The following is a 23,070-nucleotide window of genomic DNA, read 5'->3' as shown; positions in this document are numbered from 1 at the left end:
GCATTAACAGTTTTTACGAAAAAATCGGGACCATTTCTTTTGATAATGCGAGAAGAAAGATCATTAGTTCAGGCAAAAACCCTAAAGAAAATTAAACATCCCAGTCCCAAGCACTCCGAGGAAAATTTGGCACACTGATGTGCACCATGTCATTAGATTTCAAATATATGATATCGGGCTAGTTCCGAACCTCGGTGAACATTTAAGCAATGTTCCATTTTTGACGAGATCCTTTTTGAGGACCACCCTCTTCCTTGGGAGATCGGATGGATTTTGCACGTAAGCATTGTCAGTAATTGGTTCAGGATCTCCATGAGAATGCAGAACCCCAATAATGACGTGTGTTCCACGTCTCTGGGCGATTGCGCCTTCTTCTTTTCCTCCTCCGTTGTTCCTTCCTCGTTGTTCCGTTTGTTGGTAAAGAGGGATTTGAAACACGCAAAGTGGGACTGATTGCCCGCTTAGCGACCGACTTGTTTGTCGGTTTGGGTGTTTCCTTTATTCTCTCTCTGGACCAACGTGATCCCAACAAAAAGAGAGGGGAGCGTTTGATCAACAATTGAGCCGGGAGCAGACCCTCCCGAGAGCTCCATCCAAGTTTGAGTTCAATCTTTTCCCGCTCTTCGAGGAGATTCGATTGGCTTGGTCTAATTATAAGTTTTCAGACCCACTCATTGACTGGCTACTTCCACCATGTTAACTTCAAATCTGGAAGATTGGGGCGGAGGGAGCTCTCGAGGGTGAATCGAAAAGATTGCGGAGCAAGTGACAGGCGAGGGGGAGAGGGCATAATTACTTATTAGGGGAAGAAGAAACGCTCACTCGGCTGTTTGCCAATACAGATGACGAGTGTATTGTCCTCAAAATGAATTCTTTAACAGGGCCAAGGGAAAATTGGTCGCCTCTTTTTTAGCAATCGAAATAATAAGTCTGAGGACATTTGTTCCGAATGTTATTTGGTTGGTTAAAGTTTTCCGGGCAAACACATGACGATCAGTGTTGATTGTTGATAAACAAAATGTTGCTAAACTCATTCGAAATTGAAGCATGTAAAAGAAGATTATAAAGTATCACTCATTCGATTTTCAGTCAGGTCTTGTTATGGAGTATGACTTGAAGACAAACATTGATCAAGCTGAATACCATTGGCTTGCAAACTGGCTCAGGCCCCTGATCACATCCGTAGACTTAATATCTCTGAAATGATCGTGGTCAAGGTTGTACTGCATCAGTTTTGCCTTGTTATCCGTACTAATTGAGGGATCATTGTATCCATAACATTTTAGTATAAGGCTTGTTAACGGCCATGGCGGATAAAATGGCTTCTTTATGCGAGGAATATTCGACCTTGTTAAGCCAGAACTACATTCGCTCGACAAAGGAAGACCCCCCTGCTGTTTGCAGACTGCAGACCTATATCAATTTCAAAGCCTTTATAACGAGATTTTAAACAAGGACCACGGACATAAAAGAAACACACGAGGAGGACACGATGGAAAACTGGGTCAATTCGCCAATCCAGGTTGGAAAGGGAGAAATGAGAACTTGGGATTGTCCAGGATTATGCTCCTCTCTCTCTCTCTTTCTCTCTCTCTATTACCAAATGAGCTCGAGCATTGGATAGGGGGGATATGTTGGTATAATGATAACTTGTATAGCATGTCCAACAATGAACAATGAAATGCATTTTTTTTTGGAAGCTACTATTGAACTGCAAGTGGAGAAAAAAAAGAGGGCTCTGGGCAGGGTCAAGTGGAGCACCCAAAGGACCTTTTATGAGGATGTTGGTAGAATCGACCGTGAACAAAAGGATGTGTGTCTAGCAGGCTTGGATAACAATAATTTACTGCTAACGCCTCCTTAAATTCTTTCTTTTATTGGCACAACCTCAAAATTGCCGTTGGAGATAAGACAGAGACCATGGTGCCAATATTTGGGTCCAATTCGGTGGTGGTCCATGAGGCCTATTTGCTTGTATCATAGTTCTCTCACTTACTGGCTAGGACACCACATCACTTTCCTTGGGTGATCCCATTTGGCGGCCCTTCTTCCGTGGGTCGCCCTTTTTTTATTCGTCATCTTTTCTTGGGCGAGTTCCAATCTCCTGTACTCAAATTATGGAGCTCTTGGGTTCCAATATCTTCTGTCTGGGTCCAAAGGAACGATCCGTGTTTGGACTTCCTTGGAATGAAACTTCCAACAGATCAAAGGATGGCATATCTCTGGCTTGGTTTTGACCGGGTCCCCTTCTCTCCAGAGGCATAGAAAGAAGTGGAGAGGTCTTTTAGCCGTGAGATCAACCCCTTCAGTCCCAGTAGGCCATCCATATCTTTGTCTTCTGTAAAAGGACCTGAAGGCAAAATGTTTACTCACAGACATGAGCGCAATTGATGTGCTCTGAAACCGTTCAATCCAGGCTGTTTGATATTCGACAAGAGGACCGGGGATCGAAGGTTTGACATGAACAGGCGAGTTTGGGAGGCCTTCATGCTGAAGAGGTTGGAAATAGCTTGAATCAAGTGACTAAAGCGCGGTTTATGTTGCTATATGACTTAAAAGAAGTGCAGACCGTGGTGCTGAATCATAGATAAGAACGTTACTGTCCAGAGATAGCCTATGAAGTATGGGATGTCTCTCCAGGAACGCTGGAATTTGTTTGAGATCCTCGCCAAAAAGACTGGGGGGGGGACATCTTCACGACAAAAGAAGGAATTCGAGAAAACAACAGGAATTTCATGACCCAAAAAGACTTTTTTGCCTTCATGTCAGCGGTCAGTCAGAGTTAGTAAGACTTATTCGATTAGTGTGAAACAGAAAGGTACCTCAATCCAACGTCGTTTTTGGGTTCAAGTGGGGGAACAAATGACGGGAACCAATTGGGATTGGAGAGCACATCACACTGGCTTTGTGTTGGTCGCACGTCAGGGGATCAGTTTCCAAAGCCTCTCCTAATGGAATGGAATTTATCATCAAGAGGCTCAAGAGAACTAAATCCGTGGAATCCGTTGGAGAGGATCACAAATTCCAAAAACTCTCAACTCTGTCTTGGCATTAGTTTCTCGTTTTCCTCGGTAGAGTAACCAGCAAGCCGAACCACTCAGCCAGTCTTGTTGCATCGTTCCTTCCTTACTTCCCTTTCTTCTTTACTATCAAGTGCAACAAGTTTACGATCAGCGACAACAAAAGAGCAATATTTGCTTGTTGAGACGGTGAAATTTTGAATGATGCCAAGCCAACATTCATAATTTTCCCTCAAACACTCGGAAACATCTCTCCCTCATCCAAAGTAAGGGAGAGCCTGAGAGCTGGTTGGCGGGCTAGTCCGAGCGCTCTATGGGCTCTTCAAATGGCCTCAGAGCTTTATAGACAAATAAAATCTCTTCATCTTGGAATGCCAAGAGGCGCATCTGCATTTAGATCCTATATTATGTCCTTTGTTTCATCATTTCTAAACATGGCGGAGGAATAAAGGTTTTAGATCCCCTTCCTTCAAAAAGAGATCCTTCGTCTTTTATCCTAAGCCTCTCCGACAATGGCTCCCTTCGGTTTCGCTTTGGTGGATAGATTTCGATGCTGGCACGATTTCGAACCCATTTCCGCAATTTTTGGTCAATCAGTCGTCTTTGGGGGAACGCTGAAACCTTCCTGGAGCTGGTCGTGTACTTGCTCGCTTCGGTAGCCCATAAATCAATAAGCCATGTGCATATGCATGAGGGATTTCAGGGTCGCTTGTTCATCGCTTATCTTTACGAGAGCGCATGTCAATCACGATATCAATGGATGGTCAAAGTGGACCGCAAGTTTGTGCGCTAATGAAAGGGGGCCTGATGGATAGCCTGATGGACAAGCTCTTTCCCGAAGGTTAAGTGATCCGTGGGATGGCAACCCTGGAACATGTCCGACGTCCCCCTTAGAGCATAGCAAGTCTGAGATGCCAAGAATATGTACAGGCCTATCCATCACTCACTCACTCATTCACTTACGACGCCACAACAACCCACCGCCGACCGGTAATAACCATTTTCAACGATCGAACATGGCACACTTACTCAAGAATATCTGCCCAATATGATCCTTGTTTTCTGACAGCACTTAGGATAGCACTTCCTGTCCCTCATTCACTCATCTGCACCTTTTTTCTCTCGCTTTATGTCCCTTTCAGGTAGGTTAGAGAAATACCTACAATAGTCGGGCCCCATAAATTCCTAGATTGTCTAATAATCCCTATATCCAACTAGATATGGTATCGTACATACGATATAGCTAGGAGGAGTGTGGTATACCTTTTCGGATTAATCGAGTCCTGCAGCGCTGCACACATGTTGTTCATTAGTCTGGTGGGAGAAAAGTGCCCATCTAGAATCTAAAAGCCGTTCCACATGCCAGAGGCGCTTAAAAACACGATTCAGGGTCACTTAGCTGACAAAGGGTCTTAAAAGTGCCTCCTTGGCATCAGAGATGTCGAAGTCCATGGCAGTTACCCTGATTCCACAAGCACTAGTACAAAAGGAGCCACCATGTTCATCGATGTAATGATGAGGAACGAAATAAGAGGCGCTTAGGAGCGATAAATAAATCTCCAGAGAGCCCACGAAGCTGACACTTACTCGAAAAAAGCTCAGATCTCAAGGCTCTAGCCGCCATGATCCCAGTCTTACTTGATCTGGAGGAAACTCATTGCCGAGGTGGCAGATGATGTGTCTTGTTAATCTACATGGCGGACCCTAATTATTAGGGATGAGTTGAGGCTTACTGCTTGTGCCAGCAAGCATCTCGTGCCTCATTCCGAAGATGACTGCCTCTCTCTCCTTCTCTCTGTCGTTCTCTCTTTCGTTCTCCTGGAACAACCTTGGATCGCAATCCAAACGAATGCATCCACAGTAGCGGGTCCATTTTCCCAATCCCAGCCACTCAGTCATAAAAAGAAGACAAACCCTGACCTAGGTGGGTCGCCATTGAGGGATATCAATTGGGAACTTGGCAACATTGACCCCTGGGTGTTCCAACAACATTGTCAACTCAGGGATACCAACCCTCTCTGCATATTTGGCAAACGAGCTCGAGTGGCCTTTCTCGAACATTTCTTGTCAAATACGTTAGAAAAGTGGCGACAACTTTCAAGAGGGGATTCATTTGGGCTGGTGCGATAGCTTTTGGTACAGGATGGATAATTTTGGCAAACCTGGACCAGAAACAAAACAAGCTCATTCTCCTCAGAATAAATGCATATATTTTGCAGACACAAAGGCACAAAAAGCGTTCCCAATTGCCATACATAGCGTTTTTCTGGAGCCCTCTTGAAGTCCCAATACATTTGTACTTCAACAAGAAATGGCAAGTGACGAGGGCTTTTGTTTGTTTCTAACTTTCTTTTGCACTTCATTACGGCTCACTTCTGATATTCAGGCAGCTTCCCATAGCATTCTGACCTACAACTTTGGGGCTCTACTATGTCCACCGTGAACGTACAGAACATGCATTTAGATTTACTGTGCCAATTTGAACCCCCTTTCTATATATCCATGTTTTTTACAGTACGCACGAGCCATGCAGGAACCAGAATAGGCTTAACTTCTGGTAGAATGGTCAATTTCAGTTCTGCTTTGCCCTATTTAGGAATCTCCCCTTGTTGCCAGATGACTATCTTCTCTTCCTTCTCCTTCTTTATCAAGGAACAAAGGGTGGGAACGTTTTCATTTTGTTGGCCATTTTTCCCGTTTGAAGAAGCATAGCGCCATTTGGCATTTGGAGATGCCAGAGCCTTCCCTTTCTTGTGCTTATTTGCTCACATTCAACCAATGAAGAAGAAGAAGGAGTGGAAAAGGAGAAAATGAAAGCAGAAAGGTGACTGGCTTGCTATGTACGTAGCTCTCGATCTCAACGATTCCCATGATGGCAATTAGCTCAACAACAACGTCTTCCACTCGACGAACAGTCCATAATTTCTTTTTGACGAAGGCAGCTTGCCAAAAGTGGAAGAAACCATTGTCTTCTGCATTTAAATTCCAGGCACATCAAGGGATGAAATGTTGCCCATAAAAGGCTTGGCAACGTCGGCAAGAAACATATTGGCCAAGTGGAAAAAGAAGCTCGAACACCAAATCATGCTTGGGTATTCCAATGTTCCTGACTTCCCAATTCTCCCAAGATATGCAAATTCCAAATGAAGTAGACCGTTCGTCATGATTTGACCTGGCCATTGTCGAGAATGATGTGTGCATTCACGTTGCACTTTTTCGACAGCTTCCTCGCCTTCGAGAAAAGCCTTTTCATCTCATTCAGATCAAACCACACTTTAAAGTGTGAAACAAGACCAGGAATGCACCACTTCACGTGGCCTTTGTATCTTGCACTTCAATCAATTTGAAGTAAGTCAGAATCACCGATGGCCTCCTCAGCTGGAAATAAGATGAGGGGAGAGGGGTTGGGAAGATATTGGAATTGCCATTTGAAATTAATTTGTCTAAAAAGGAGTGAATTGCTTGCCACGTCTCATCTTCTGCGCGTCTTTGAGACATATCTGGTTAACGTGCGTAGAGGCAAGGCTTTATTGGAGTTTTAAAGCCTTTAAAAGGCTTTCGAGGGCTTCCCTTTCTTTTCTCTTCAACTTGTTTTCTTCCTTGTTTTCATTTTTGTTTTCATTCCCCTTACCACCTGCGTGATATTCCACAGTCACAATATCGTACCCAAATGAGGCATAATTCAAAGGCAGATGTCTCCCACAAATTGGCTCCTTCAACAATATTTCTCTCACTCTTTAATGGTCAGAAAATGGAATTCAGAAAAAGTAAGGGCAATAAATTATATTGCTATCCTTAGGAGCATCTCTCAGCGTTCTTAGCCCTCTTTGGCCTATTGATTGCACCTCAATTCGATGCAATAACAACCTGACCATCAAATATAGTTATGCATAGAGTGGTGAGCCCATGGCTACTCCCGCAGTTTATCAGCACTAGAACATGTGTAAATGCCAAGCAGAGAGGGTTGGAACTGGATGCAAGGAAGGAAGGATGGATGGTTGGTTGAATAGAGGAGCCGTTGATGATAGAGCCATGTTTCATGCATATTTAATCAAAGTGGCATTGTCTTTTCATGAGACCGTTCAGCCACCGCCAGGGAGGCTATCGTGGCTCGGTATGAACGCCAATCACGTTTCTTTCCACCCACGATATGGTCAGTGTCCTCGAAACATCATTGACGAGCCCTGACCGAGTCCTCCAGTTGGCCTTTGTAGTTCGGGTCTTGCTCAAGATATTGCTCAATTAAAGGATGTTGGGAGCTGGAGAAAATCAAGTGGTGTCAGAAGATGAAGGATGTCTGTCAGTCAGCTGACCACCTTCACCGACTTACGAGCCCTACATCGAATCCCATCAAAAATGTAGCTATGAGGTGCGTTAGGACTTAAAAATAGCCACCGACATGAGTCTCTCTAGAGAGGAATCGCGGCTAACCATCATGAAAGGCCAAGCCAACAGATACGGAATCACAAATTGGGAGGGAAAGCTCAAGAACAAAAAAAGAAAGGAGAAAAGAAAACTTTTGCGGGAGGTCCCTTGACGAATTTCACTTTCCACGTGGGAGAGTGGGAGTGAAGGCAGGATAAAAGCAGCTCTCCACCAAGTGATTGTAGAGCACAACATGCCCCAAAGCACATCCAACTACGTTCCATTGTCTCTCTGGTAACGGGGAAATGTGAAGAAAGCTTCCTTTTCGTGTAGATTAATTTGTACACACAACTTCAAACGAAGGTTTTAAGTGAAGTCTAGGTGGACGTAGAATTCCTTGTCAGAGATTAGCACTAGGATATTGGCCGGAGAAAGACAATCTTTTGAGGGAGTCGCTGATTCTTACTCCACGCTAGCGGAACACCTTTAACTACTTATGTGAGTTCATCAGTATTCGTTGCACGTGTGGGACAACGCTTCAATAAATCTTGCCAGGCTTGCCTAAAGGGCATAATAAAGCCAACATTAGATGGTATCTGTATTGAGCAAGTGTCTTTGGCTTGGCTGGAATTGACCCTCCCCCCCCCCCAGCTAGCATGAAGCGCTTTAGAAAATGAACACAAAAATCCTCTGTCATTTATCGGTCGAGAGAAGTGAGAAGTTTCTGCTCAGGGAGAAAAAAGGATCGAAACTTTTTCTTCACTTTTCGGTTCCAATTTCTTGGACCCACTTTTCCCTCTGTCGAACCCTCTTCAACTGTGAACCGTGGCTTCTCCGTGTCCCAATAACGCTACCAATCCGATCAAGACCATGCGGAATCAAGGTAATGATTTCTGGATCCTCGTACCCAGATTTATCATTCAAAACTCAGATGGCTTGGAACAAGATGGATTGTTAGAGAGAGAGTCAGAGAGAGAACGCTGGCAAAAAATGTTGGCTGCCGACTGTAATTCGGGTGATTGGATCAAGGAGATTTAACCTGCCAGGAAAAGGTGTTTGAGCGCAGATTTCCTTTTTTTGCAAGGATTCACAGACTACTTCATCACTAGGAGGAGGAAACAATCCGGATTAATGAAATCACGCCCAACAAGCAAAGTTCTCGCTGTATATCATTAGTCGAGAAGTAAGTACGTAGCGAGGGAAATAAGTACGTCGTAGACAGGGTGCATGTATCCCTAGCCCTTTTCTCGGGAAAGTTTCACAGTTTCACGCTATTCCTCCACTTCACCACTTGATAATCTCCGAGAAACTTATTAAGTGAATATGAGGACATCTTCATTTCAGGATGGTTTTCGAGGCGTTCATTTTGATCTTTGCTGTCGGTATTAAAAAATAGTGGCAGTAACAAGAAGCTTATTTCTGTCTTGAGATTATTCAAAGATTGTTGGACTGATTTGATACGCTAGTTATTTATTTTTATAAATAAAATCCACTCAAAAGCCAGTTGTTCAAACACTTTCCATGCTTTGAAAGGAGAATTGCCTTTAAATTTTACTATATACATATATTCTGATAACCAAGACATTTTCCTTTGTCCGTCCACTTGTTTCAGAGGTCCATTGCTTAGTTCTTGTGCAGACGACAATGAAAAAGGTTGTCTAGTGAAGACACATACCTTGTTACTTAGCCTTAATATTCTTACTCTTTTAACACTTCACGTAGTTAATTCCTCTTTCATTACACTGGATTTGCTTTGGTTTTTTGATGGTATATCTTTTATAACGTGGCTAAGGCAAGCTCAGACCAAGCTGAGGCTCCTCAATTTTCGAGTTTCTGGGTCCTCGAGTGAATAGAGGAAAATCATGGATCGATTGATATAAATGGAGCTAATGAGGCATGACAAGGAATGTCCCGTCTGATCCAAGGGAGAAGAGGAGGAGAATCGGAGATCCATCAGGAAAACATGCTGCAGATCAAAAGATCATCATGACCTTGATGCAAGTTCATTCTAGAGAATTTTCAGAAAGCGGAGCCGTTTCATAGACTCGATAAGAGGACAACACTGAAAGCGGATGTTGGACTGGTAATGAAATCTTGAACCCAGACCAATTAAGATGCAGAGTCAGAGCAACCAAGGAGGGAAAAGTGAAACGACGGGCAGGACACCCAAAAAAGTAAAGAAGAAGAAAAACTTTTTGAGCAGACTTTTTTTATGACCACAATTCCCAACACTCTCCCTCATATTTGGTTACGGATTATTTATGGGTCCGACCAAAGTTCGGCCTTGGAACCACTTTATAATTAGCCCGGATGGAATTCCACAATGCCTCCTGTTTGTGGGGGATTTGGAGAAGCCTGATGGCGCCTGGTTTGTCCTTCACTGAAGGGCTACTATCCCATTGGTTCCACAATATTTCCCATTCCCGATTGATTTTCTGACGAATATCGATTAGAAATTATAATTGGCCCTCCAATGCCTTTCCCACACGACGTAAAGGGTGTCTCAAAAGGTTCTCAACTGGCTAGGTCCTAGATCTGAGCCTAAGAGAGGAGAGGTGTATGGGAACACCCCATATTTATTTCCAAATTGTGTTCAAGAAACTTGGAAGACATTTCGTGGGCCAAACCCATCCAGTTGAAGTCGACCACAAGGAAGAAAGATCTATTCCCGAGCAGCATAAGTCAAGTCCTTCCACGGAAACTGGCTTGTTAGTGTTGTTCAGAGAGGAATGGGAGAGTTGCGTGGGACCATTAATTCATTCTGCCTCTTCTTCGAACTAACTAGTTCCATTGTAGCATGGAACACACCCAAGCATTGGATGCATACTAATAATGTGAGGCCAGCCACCCGGTCCACTGGCCAACGAGTAAGTAAGTAAGTAAGTAAGTAAGTGAGTTAGAGAGCTAGCTTCAGCTTTTGTGTTTGATAAAAGCCAGAGGCTCTTCTTTTCGTTCATCCGACTCATTCATTACTCCACGATACCGCCGTTTCTACTGCAAGGACACGGTAGACGCTATAGGGTTCACATCTACAGCGGACGTCGGACGTACGGAGTGGAAAATGTGGCTCTTTGAGCGAGTGAAATACAAACTGCTTTTTGTCCTGTTCTGTCAAGTGCACAAAACTCTGCATCCGCCACTCCTTTTGGAATGAATGCAAAAAGAAATATTCACCTTTGTTCAGAAATTTGCACTGCGTGCTACCATACGTCCACGTACACAATCCCTAATGTTGTTCATCTCTATTTTGTATATAGTAGAAGCAACTTTATGCATTTCGACCGAGAATAGACCTTCGAAAGCCTTCCGAGGAGCGAGGAACAGGGTCGTTTCCACTGATCCATCTACTTAGTCCTAGAATCAGTGCACTCACGGAGCTAATAACACCTTCCACTATGTAGAGGCTTGATCTGTTTTCCGCGGTTGATTCTCCCGCTCTTTTTCGCCAAGCTAACACCAGCTGTCTTGGTAAGAGGAAGAGAGCTTAGCTGGTAAAACCAGGGTGGGGTCCCCCAAAGGAATAAATGATGCTTTTTAGGCACTAAATCATTCTGTTTCAAGGCAAACACACTCTCACATATATTCAGCAAAGAAAAGAAAGACAGAGAGACACCCACGATCCCCAGTCGTCTTGGGTACCTCTCATGGATAAATCTCAGCCCTTTTCTAGACTTGCACCACATATTTCTCTGCTTGTGACACGAGATTACAGATCCAAACTATTTTAAAAGTCCCCCTGTTTAACCCTTTTTCTAGTTTTAGAAGGATCCTGAGGATGTGTTGAGAGCCCACAAGATTGCAACGAAAACAACTTTTGAAACGCCTTATTTCCCTCGAGGTGGAATAGGCAAAGCAATAGATGAATTATAGACATGCACAAATACGACTTTTGGTCCATCCACCATGAAGATTAAAGGGTCCCGATGGAACCAAGATTAATAGCATTCCTTCTCCTATAAGAAAGGTGTTTGCTGCCCCCCCCCCATCCCTTTCGCCTTCTCCTCTCATTCGTTTACCCTCCCGGGAGAGAGTACAAGAAGATGAGGAGGAACAGATATTATTTATGGATGTAATCTCCCCTCTGCCTACCTTCGCTTGAGACCGCTGATAGAATGATCCATTTTGGCACAACACCGGACGCAACAACGGGTGCACAGGCAAAACCCGCTCTCATTGCCTGCCGAAGCTGCCTCAATCACCATCTCGACCTGATCGACGGGTCGGCCGGTTAAGGAGCAGCTGACCGATTGTCTCCGGCTAGGATTAGGCATGCCTGAGCTTTGAGGCGGGGGCGGCTCCGGGGAATCGGCTAGTAGGGCTGCACGGCGACGTTGTTGATGAGGAGTCATGGGCAACGGGTGATTATCAAAATCAATTGTGCTGCAGGGTGATGAAACGGATTGAATACACTCGAGGTCAGGCGAAGACATGACGGGTTCTTGCTGATACCTTCGTGGCTGGCTTGACGTCGTTCAACACTCCCTCACTCAATCACTCACTTCAGTAGAAGTGTTCAAGCTCTAGTGTTGGTGGGTGAGCTGTTGGTGCAAGTTGTTCTCGTCAATTCATTGTCACATATCTGACGCAAAAGGAACGTCCTGAGAATTCACAAAAGTTTTTCAAAAAGAAGAAATATGCTTCCTCAACACTCTCAAGCTCTTTTTTTCAATGCAGTGCCTCTTCAGGAGGCCGAGAGGATAGGAGGCAAAACAATGCAGAAAGACACTTTTTGCCACGGAATCTTGAAGGTGCTTTAGTCTTTTGGGCTGTCTCTAACAATGCAGAATGACCTCCATCTCACTGCAGTATTCCAAGAGAATCCCTGGTGGCAATGATGGCACAACCCGGAGTTCCAACCATTCTAAGACATCGTGAGACCATTCCGTTCCTTGTTCAGGCGTAGTTTCGGCGATGCCCCAAAGGCACTGAAGCATCCTCGACGGAAACAAAAGTGTTCAATTGTCACGACTACTGGTCATTACACGAAAAGGGCCGTCAAATCACAAGGTCAAGATCAGTAATGGGGTCCATGATTGAGATCTTCATCCGAACGAATTTTGGCGGCTATCTGGCTCTTTGGCCCATGGTTTGGAATCTCTCCCACATTTCCTACTCGATCCCATTTGCTGATTCAGCGATCTCGACGTTCTGATCCATGCTAGGGTATGCAAGGTAGGAGTTAATCTAGCCAACCACGGCAAGAATTCGTCCTTTTGAAGTCCTTTGCCCACCAAATGCGATGTAAGGCTAGCTCTTTTTTGCTGCAGCTAGTCGTTCTATGGATCTGACTTCACACACAAATGTATATGACCTCTTAGTCTCTTACATAGAGTGGGAGAGAGACTTTTAGAGAGCTCCTGATTTATCGGATGAACGTCCAACCACGCGAGCCTTTAAGAAAGGAATAGTACAGACTCTCACTGGAGGGTGGCAAAGACACCGGTACTGGTAGTGGGCTTAAAGCCGGAACATGGAAATTGTGGACTTGGATCCTCTTTTTTCGGTCGCCAGTCATTGACATAACTCTTCTGTCCTCTATCTGCGAAGCCAAGACTGGCTGAGCTGCAGTGGTTGGCCTTTTTTTCGTCCTCTAATTCCCTCCTTCTCCTCTTCCGTTCTCCTGTTCTCCCGTTCCCGACGTCGTCGTTGTCGTCCTCCTTCTTGGGTGACGCTAGGCTCCGTTATTTTCCGACAGGTCTCTACGAATCCGTCGTTTGGGGGATATGTTTCAAAACGTGGTGCGGTTTCCTTGGCTCTCCGTTCACCTTGAGAGGGATCCTAAGTCTGTGTTTTTCCTCTCCATCCATCCATCTGTCTATCTTTCTACCTATCTATTTCGAGAACTTATTCGCTTACGAGGGAAGGCCAACCCGAAGGTGATATCGACTCACAGAGTAGAGAAAAAAAAGGAAGCACTGCGTTTGTAACGTTGACACTCAAAGAGGCTTTTTGTTTGGCTCTAAGGTATGAGATACTCACTCGGAGAGGAAAACCACAATGGCCTTGTGGCTCATTGTCCGATACTCCATCTTTCCATCCATCCAGTTAGCTTCTCGAGGATTAAAGGCCGACTCGAAAGCCAAGGCATTTACCTGAAAACAAGCAGAAGAAACAGAATGTACCACGGATAATGAAGGCTCTTGAGTCTGAAATCAGGGCTAATTGGATTTTCTATTCGTCCGAATCCATATGGAGCCGCATCTACCGGTATTTGACTAGTGTATGTACATTCTCCCTCAGCGACATCTTCCATAGTGGACTGAACATTGTACTTTTGACTCGGGTTAGGTCTTATTTACTTGGCGTCATCATCTGCTAGATTGACATGATAGTGAGCAGGTGGATCACAAGGCTGTTTTGCACAACAAAGGACTTATTATCATGCCTTCAGATGCTTGGAGCCTTGCTGTTGCTGCGCTGAGGGTGTGATCAAGTTCAGTTGATGCTCTTCCGCATAGTTTGGTGAAAGAAAGCGAGAGTGAAGAACCCACCATTCACCATGATTGCTCCAAGAAAGGACTGCTCGCCAATGTTGTCTTTTGACATACTTTCTCCCCTCTCATCAACCAAGGAACTGAAGGAAGGGACGACGACGAAAAGTACCAATGAAGAGGACACAACTTGGATGTTTTGTCACTCCTCCGTCTTTGATGTTCAACTACATGTGCATGTACAATTGTTAACAGAGTTACGAACCAGACTACTCACGAGGATTGAATATACTGAATTTGCCTATGTTTTAAACAAGAAAGAAAGAAAACATTGTGATCCTGCAAATGGCGAGCGGAACCTGCATTGAGATCAGGGATTAGTCTCCCACTAAGACTGCTCGACCAGAAGCTCCTTTGGAGAACACCAATGGCCTGTGGGACGATCTTGGTGCCCATGGGATGTAAAGGAGAAGAAAAGGTCTGACACAAGGGCGTACGAACTGTGAGCAATGTCCATTAAGAATATGCGAAAGAGTGCCATTTCCAGCTGGGTCTACAATGAGTTTGCCGCTCGGTTCCTCGCAGGGTGTCTCTTAACCCGAAGGAAACTCAACGATAGGCCAGACTTCCATGATACCACCATCCATTTGCGGGTTCCTCTTTAGGTACTGATGAGTAGAATTAGGACCCGATTGGTGTGCCTCCACTTGAGCAGTAACACCGATTAATCGGTTCCCTTTCTTCTGTTCTTTTTACGTACTTCCGTCTCTATTGGTTCTTTCTTTCTTCATGGAACTGGCCTTGGCATAATCACACAATTCAATGTTCACACCCACGCCTTTCGTGGAACTCATACCGTACGAACTGCACAGAGATCGAATGGAGAGTGGCAAGATATTGGAAAATCGCTCGAGAAGGATTCTTCAACACTTTTAGGATAGAATGACAAGCCACAATGTTCTTCCTCCCTTTCATCGAGAATTCATTATGATATGAGCAAGTGAAGAAAGCGACCAAACCGGGAAGCAACTTCGCCAAAAGTCTCCTTTTTTGTTGCACAGAACTTACGGAATTGCGGGGGCAAATGAATTATTCACACCGGATGCAGCTTAAGCATGGTGAGGATATCCGTGGATGACATGGCTTGATAGTCAATTGGAAAATACCGGTTTATCGACGCGATTCCCAAACATGACACGCCTGCCCTCTCTTGCCGAAACATGGATTTTTTGGAACAACGAGTTCTTCGATTTTCGGAAATTTAATTTCATTTCAAGATCTCCTTGGCCTTGCAAAAGAAATCCAGTCCATGTAAGAGACAAATGAGAGGATTTGCGGGGGGTAATCTTCCAGGAGAATCCCTCCGTGTCATGAGAATGCTCAACCTCAACAACCTTGTGGGTCGGAAATGGTGGCGTTGTTTCACTGTCTTGTGTAACGTTCTTGTAGCCGTCTCCGTCAGAGAAACAAAGTTCATTTGAGAAATTTTGGGCGGAATTTTATCTTCTTCCAATTGGGAATTTCTCCTAATTGCACGAGTTGTCATTGGGAAAACGCCTCCTCATGTTGGAACAAATGATCGCTTGGGCATTCATGAGCATGCTCATTCACTGTGGAACGTGACAAGACTACGGTCCTCTCCAAATCAGGATGCAAGACTCCGTTTAACACAATGAAGTGGTCCACTTCCAAAGTTATTCAAATCTAGTTCCAATCCAAGTTTTATCCAAGCACAAGCGTTCCAGACGTGGCAAGGTTCCATAATGTTGATAATTGCATTAATAAGCCCATTGGACCCGGATTACATTAGCAAAGTGGAAGGGAACCTATTCTGCCGAAGCAGTTCCGCATACTGGTGAAACACGTGGTCTGAGTGCGCCAAACTGAATTCGATGGGCTTCATTTGAAGGACGGAACACAAGCATTCTTCGAGCAGATCATTGGATCAGTCAGGTGAACACAGGACTGAGAGAATGGAAATAAAAGGAGAGACTAGAGCACGAACGAATGCACAGAGGAATGAACGAATGGTCCAGATGTCTTCATCAGTCCCAAATCGTCGTCAGCAACTGAAGAGAGAGAGAGAACCTTTCGGACCCACTTTGCTCTGTTTTCTCACTTTTCAATTTCTTCCCAGCCCTCGCACACTGTCCTTTTTGTCTTCGTTTTTGTAGATCACTCTTGGCCTCCCCTCAAACGCCTCTGCCAGCTTTTTGAGCCGAGATTCTGGTGGTTCCAGGTCCATTCGTCGACCAAACTCGTCAATCCAAAGGGACCGGAGACTAATCTTTCACCCTCACAGAAATCAGGCAACCAACGACGAAAGCGAGAAATGCCACCCTCGATGGTTTTGAACCCAAGGGGGATTTGAGGACGAGGATTCCGTGTTCCAATATGGCTCCACAGTGCTGAGCTCCATCTACGCTTGTTGTTTTTTCCTCCTCCATGATTAGATGTTGGAATTGGCGGGTCATAGTTGTTGGCGGGGGGAAAAGAGAAGCCCACCGATCGAGGACGACCCAAAGAGTCAACTACTTTCAACAAGACAAGTTCCAGCCTCGGAAAAAAGGCAGTCTTTTCTCCTCCTCCTCCCCTTTTTGCTTTGTTGGCCATATTGATGGAATTGACTATATTGGAAGATCACTTTTGGACACACACGCATACACACACACATACACAATTGGGGCCCCTGACCGTGACAGCGACTGCAGAGAGCCTCACACCGACACTGAGACAGACGGACGAGTAGGAAATGGACTCTCAAGAAGCCAATTTCAAGGGCACCATTTCTTTGCTACCTCTCAGGAGATCTCGTGAATAATAATGAACAATTCAACACTATGAAACCCAAGGGCGAGAAACAGAGCTTAAGAACCCGTGACAGGTCGTACTATGACATGGATGTTGTGCCAAAAATGCATGTTTCCGTTTTGTCAGTTTGAAAACGTCGAGGATCTTGAATTATTGAAACGAGAGGCCAGCTTTCAAGAAATCCACGGAGGAGGGAAAATGAGAAGGAGCAAAAAGCCAACCGTGATCAAGATGAATGCTACCTCCTTCCGTGAAGCGACTTTTCACAGACATACCGTATGTAATTCTGAAGTCGGATAAGGAATCCCATGCTGAATGGAGTTGGAGGGAAATCTCCTTTTCATTCGAAACCAGGAGGAAAATGTGCCGACCGAGCTAAAGTAAAGCACACTGACATACATACATGCACACATGCCCACACTAAACGCACACATTCGTCCTTGGTTTGGTATCGGAAGTACCTTCTGACTGTGTCTAATCGGCTTTACACTAACATGGACACATCTCCCCAAAAGACACCATTCAGGCAATTTTTCTTATGAGGCTCTTAGCGAAGATTGTCAACGTCTCATAACATCTATCTGGAAAAAGAGAAACAGAAGCCAGATAGATCTCGGGGATGGATTGAAACCAACAAGGTTCCAAACTGTGGCCAACAGACTAAGAACGAGAACGAAACCAAGATTTTCATAACTGAATGCATACATTCCTGCTCTCAAATATCGTTTTTCGGGTATTCGTATAATGGGGCTTCGGAAGAATTCCAATCGTGAAGCACTGCTTCATCGGTCGAGGTTCTCCGATTGGCCTCAACTCGCTCGTTCCATTGGGTTGGGGGAATGAAAACTTGGAGGCAAATTCTTTCGATCCCACCGGCTTTTCGGCTGGTTACGACCCCCTTGGAAATGATCTTGGATCAATTTATCAAGTGCAGTGGTTCCAAAGATTGAGGTGAATATTCTTACTGGACCACTTGAAGCGACGCGAGAGAGATTTCTCGTGTTTGAAATCCTTCTCTACTTCTCGGCCATAGACCATAAAATTCCATGAAACTGTCCCCATATTTCCTCTTTCTCATCTTCCTCCCATTACCACAAAATTCCCTCTCGGCCTTGCATATAGTATGTATAAGGTTCACGAGTTACGTCTCCTTGAGGAACATCGACATCAATGGACCGATCCCATATGGGACAATCACAAACTGTCCCAACCAAGCTAAAGAAGAAGTCTCGTTGGTCGGATATCATGGGCTTGACATTAAACCACTCACAGGTGGACCTCCTCTATCCAGAGTAATAGAAGGGGTTGGACTACAAATTGTACTTCCCGTCCGGTCGATTTGAAATCCCCCCCGTCCACCCACTTTTCGAAACCATTCTGCCTCCATTTCCGAAAGAGGATATCTAATTTCAGTTGTGAAAATGTGCATAAGGTGTTTCTAGAACTAAAGTTGATCCGTTCTGGTGGACCAGAGGGTATAGAAACTTTAGCTTTTCCACCTTTTCTAGCTCATTATGGCATCTCAAGTAGGAGTTCCATTCTTTTCATTCTGACTTGGGGGAAAAATGGAACCACCGAAACAAATGAATTTTGAAATATACATGGAAAATATTGGAATGCTTACGTATATGGCATACTGTAGGATGTAGGATACCTGGAGTAATACGCCCGCCCAATAGAGTTGGTCACTGGGAAGCTATAACTCAAAACTCTGTGGGAATCTCGTTTCTTGTTCCCAGTTCCAAACATCAAACGAGATTTTTTTGGGTGGTCCATATTGCTGTTGGTCGAACAATTTATGGCCCCTAAACGAGAACTTTCCTAACAACCCAACCAGCACACGATTGTGTGGTGGGTAGGTTCTTTACAAATATCACTTTTCCTCAAAACGCCAATTTGTTCCCGGTTCCAACGAGCACTGCTCTCAGCGGGATCTAGTTCTTCCATTGGAAAAGAGCGCTACAATGAAAGCAAGATCATGCAATCTTTTGATTCCCTTCTCCCACTCCCACTCCCACTCACTCACTCACTCACTCACTCACTCTCTTTCTCTCTTTCTCTGGAGTCCAGATCCTCGCCACTCATTCTCCAAAAATTGATGGTAATCAATCAAGTCTGACATCTCAGGGTTTTCCCTCTATCTCTTAGTGAGAGTGAAGAAGGACCTTCTGCTTGTGGACCGGACATTGGCAAACTCATTTGGGAGATTTCATCATCCGATTATAGTGGAACGAGAGGAACTATCAAAGAACAAAAACCATACGACGTACTGCATATCATACTGCTCGCTTGCTCTTTCTTTCGTTCGTTCGTTCGTTCGTTCGTTCGATCGTTCGCTGTCCTTTCATCGAGGCTCTTCGTCATTGAAGGGACCACGTCGATTTCCATTCCTAGGATGAGGTGAGGGATCGTGCAGGCACAATCTTGAGCCAACATCACATATTCAATGGTGGGCCAATAAGATATGGAACCGTTCGTGGGGTTTGGCGCAATTTGAATGTCTTCAATTGAGTAGTCACAGAGAGGTAGAGAGCGCGACCAAATATCGAGCAAGCCACACCTTGTTGGATTTTGCATTTGCATCCAATTAAGAAAGTGGGAGAACCCACCACAAATTAGGATTGCGGGCAATGCTGGTTGCTTGTTGGGAAGGTTTTCTTCGGAATGGGAAATGGGTTCCAGTTGAACGCGATCATTTGGACACCCCCATGTTCAACTTTGGAGCTACCTACCTATCGAGCTAAAAGAAAATCGAAACTTCACACTCTTGGGCACTCCTTGGGCATAGAGGGCTCCTTCAAGCGTTTGGAAGTGACGTTTATTTGAATTTGTGACCAGAAAGAGCCCTCGAAAGGTCACCTAACACGCACGCACACTCATTCTTTTGAAAATTCTGAAAAGTTTCTGAAAAGAAAGTGCTTCTCTGGTGACAACACCATTAGTCTTGCCGTTGGTCGGCCAAAGGCTTCTTTTTGCTCCAAGTCTTGCTCTGTCTGTGCTCCTCATGATTCTTGTGGATGCCCTTCAATTCACTTTTGGGAATGGCAATCATTGGATGGGACGCTCTGGTAAACCCTTTGATGTCTTGGTCAATAAAGATGGCATTTATGTGTATTGCCTTGAATGGCAGCAGTCGAACGCATCACAGGGTGTCACGTATATCTATGAAAAGAGAGTCTAGTTTTTGCTGGCCAAATAGTGTAAATGGGATCTCGAAAGACCTAGAGGTGATCCATTAATTTTGAGCTCGAAGCAAAACAAGGTGCTTGGTGGAATCTTGATTTGCATTTAGGCGTGTTTGGGAACGAATTAGCTCATTCCTCGGACTCATTTGCCTTTGTAATCCCGTAGGAACCTTGACAAATCGTAACCAAAGTTTGGAGGGCACCCTCCTCAAAGAATAAGCCCTATGATTGATGTTGGGTTGGAGTCAAGTTTGCGAATTCAGTGGGTCGGCAGGCAAATAAACAAAAAAAAAACGACATCATATCGATCACCGAAGTTGACGGTATCGAAATATTTTGAGAGCAACCTTAAAATGTTTCCATCGGACACTTGCCAAATAACATTGTCAACGTGCAACAAAACCAATAGGTCTAATCTAGTTGAAGCAGGAGGGCAAGATTTAAGGGTCACCCTGTGACGTTCCCATCATAGTTTGTGGCTCTTAAGACGAGTGAATGTTAAAATCACTGGAAATTACGAGTGGTGCAGCATTCAAATTGATATTTTTCCGACCCAATAGTTGTTGGGTTATGGGGTCGTCGACCGGCAATGGTGATTCTGTATTGGAATGGCTCTGATCGAGAGGAATTGTGAAAATGCTTTGTCAAGCACAAGCTGACTTTGGGTGACTAAAGCCAAGGGGAAAAGTCTCAAATTGCTGCTTGATAATAGGCTCTCTTTGGGCCTCTCTTTTTCTCCTTTCGAGGCTTCTTTCTTGTTTCTTCGTCGCTTCGTTCAAGTAGAAAATTCAGGTTCGGAAAGGATAGGAACTCTCCATTTTGGTTCTCCCGAGTCCCAACGGACAACATCAGGATGAGAGCACCCAAGAAAGAAGGCCGGAAAAAGGAAAGAGACAAAAACTTTTGACTCCGCGTCCTTGGCATTTGCTGCTCTCTTTACAATTCCGGCCAATCCAACTCGTTTCAATCTCAATTACTGTCAGCACACTCGAGCTTTAAGCTGGCGTGAAACTACCCAAAATTTCCGCCAATCGTATTGGAAACCGCCTCCTGGATCAACAACAAGGTCACCTATCTCAGGGTTGCACTTGAAAGGGCCGAGGAAGGTCTACAAGAAGGACTGCTTTCTCCTTACGGATCGTCACTAAGTAGTATAAGCCTCAATAAATTGCTTGATCAAAGTGGGTCATAGTTTCTGCAAGAGCAACCCTGAAGAAAAAAATGCTGCCTGAGAATCCTCATAGGGACGATTCCGAAGGCAAAAGGTCTAGCCCGTTTATCTTGATTTGGTGTTCCCCAATCGCTCTGAAGTCCACCACTTTTCGGCCAGACACAGAAGGGCTAACATATCATGAGGGGGTCCAAACCATGCCACGCCATGGGCAATCCCAATGACGATAGCAACTTTTCACTCCAAATCCCAGCTTGATCTTGAATTAAAATTGAAAATTCTAGTTCAACCAAGTTCAACCAAATACTTCAGGCTTGCATACTTGGCGTGACAGCATTCTTGATATAAGGTTAAAGAATCTCCAAGGTAATCAAAATAAACTCTTTCGCTTCATCAAAGACATGCCTTGGGCACCCCTCAGGCACCATTAATCTGTCTGGGCCTCGGATTAGAGCGCGTGCTCCACGGAATGCCAATACCCTACCAATCCAACAGGTAGACAAATAATCTAGACCTGGGACCTCTACCATCGCAATATCACGCCCCCTGCTCCCTCCTCCCCCCTCAGCCCACACCCGCACAAACAGAAACACTCACACACATGCCGCCCAAGTCTGGCCTCCTTTTCCTTGTTCTGATACGAGGAAATCTTGGGCTGCTGAATGAAATCCCGATAAGATCCTCGACGTATTCATAAGCTATCTCACAAAGAAAGGACGTCCTCGTGGCATCCTTGGATCCATCAGTTGTCGAGGAGACTGCATGCGATACGTCCGTAGATACACTACGTATATATGAACCGTAGACCCCACGCACAATGTCAATGTCCCCGGAAGCTGGTTTGATCCTCCGATGGGGGAGACCTATTGTCACCCATGTGGCCTTTTGACCTTATCGAAAAAAGGTGTCGGAAAAGACTTCGTAGCTTGTCACTGAGTCCCTAAGATCTTCACTAAACAATGGAGAGGCAGCAGCAACACCAACAGGAAGAAGGTTTTTTTTTCCACGACCCAACCCAAGAGGACCAAAGAGGATGGAGCATTTTTTTGCCATGCTGTTATGTGAGATTGATCGATTTCGTTCGTGTCTGCTTTCTTACAAGAACAGTTCGAGTTTTTCTTCTTTTGTCGATTTTCAGCTTTTGATAGATTGGAAGAATGTGCTCAATATTAAACACATTAAAGATTCAAACCATTCATGGGCCTTTCATCCTAGGTACATTTGATCTCTTACCATGAAGCTTGGAAAACTTGCGTCGTTCTCAAAGCAATACCGATCAATTCTCTTTGAGTATGACAAATTGAATTAACTTCACCCAACTTCACATGATGGCTGTGGAGCTTGAGCGATCAATATCGCTATCAAGTGCCCATCTTGCCAATGTTCTCAAAGCCCTCTCGACTACAAGTAGATCGATGTCAAAAGGGATCCAACTTTCACAATTTATCAAACAGCCTTCAAAATCGAATAAATGCTCACAATCACCCAAAATACGAACCATACCATGAAGGAGAACAAACAAGCATTCACAATAACTAAACACTGTCATACATGTCTTTCATTCGAATTTCGTTACCGGTCGTTATTGGATGCTTACCCTTTGGTTGGTTCGGGTGAGGCGAGCTGGTTCAATCAGGTTATTGGCACTTTAAAAATTTGTGTCTAATACCAATGAAGCGAGAAAAAGGATCGTTTGATGATGAGTCGGTGGAAAAGTTTCGCTCACTCGCGTTAGGTGGCCACTCAATAGACCCGTCACCACCAGCACTCACTTGGTCACTGCTCTGTCGGCCGTCTCAAACGAAACTGAGACTCGATGCGTTTCCTTTGCAGAGAACCACTATCACATACCACCACCACCACCACCACCACCGCAGTGGTAGACAACCTTCCCTCGAACTGAACTGTAGGATATAGATGGAGTGCTTCAAAGGAGGAAGCGAGTCTCCAGCCTTCAGTGATAGAAGTGGAAGAGCCTACAAGGAGAAGGCCTCTCCTTGTTCTCTGCCGTGTCCTCACGTCCTCGCATCATAGGCTTTTGGGTGTTCCAAAGTTCCGACCCGATGCCAGTCCGTTTCCCCCACTAC

The 23,070-nt window shown here is 44.8% G+C and overlaps 1 protein-coding gene across 2 annotated transcripts in view; it reads right to left on the bottom strand.

The window, feature by feature from the left end:
• The window catches only part of LOC131880950 (solute carrier family 35 member F2-like), a 43,050-nt gene extending 20,221 nt beyond the window's left edge, over positions 1-22,829 (bottom strand). Inside the window, exons 1-3 of one of the 2 annotated variants that reach the window (XM_059227682.1) lie at positions 22,581-22,829; positions 17,089-17,208; positions 11,475-13,477 (exon numbers count right to left, since the gene is read on the bottom strand). In XM_059227682.1, the coding sequence (XP_059083665.1) occupies positions 11,475-11,815 (341 nt within the window). In that variant the 5' untranslated portion in view covers positions 11,816-13,477; positions 17,089-17,208; positions 22,581-22,829. The remainder of the gene's footprint in view (positions 1-11,474; positions 13,478-17,088; positions 17,209-22,580) is intronic. The other variant, XM_059227681.1, reaches the window with a different exon arrangement.
• Positions 22,830-23,070: the final 241 nt, after the last annotated feature.

This window comes from Tigriopus californicus, chromosome 5 (assembly GCF_007210705.1).
Source record: "Tigriopus californicus strain San Diego chromosome 5, Tcal_SD_v2.1, whole genome shotgun sequence".
In the NCBI taxonomy this organism is placed as follows: Eukaryota; Metazoa; Arthropoda; class Copepoda; order Harpacticoida; family Harpacticidae; genus Tigriopus; species Tigriopus californicus.
Note: the sequence above shows the minus strand (reverse complement) of the source record. Positions and strands in the feature narration are given on the sequence as shown.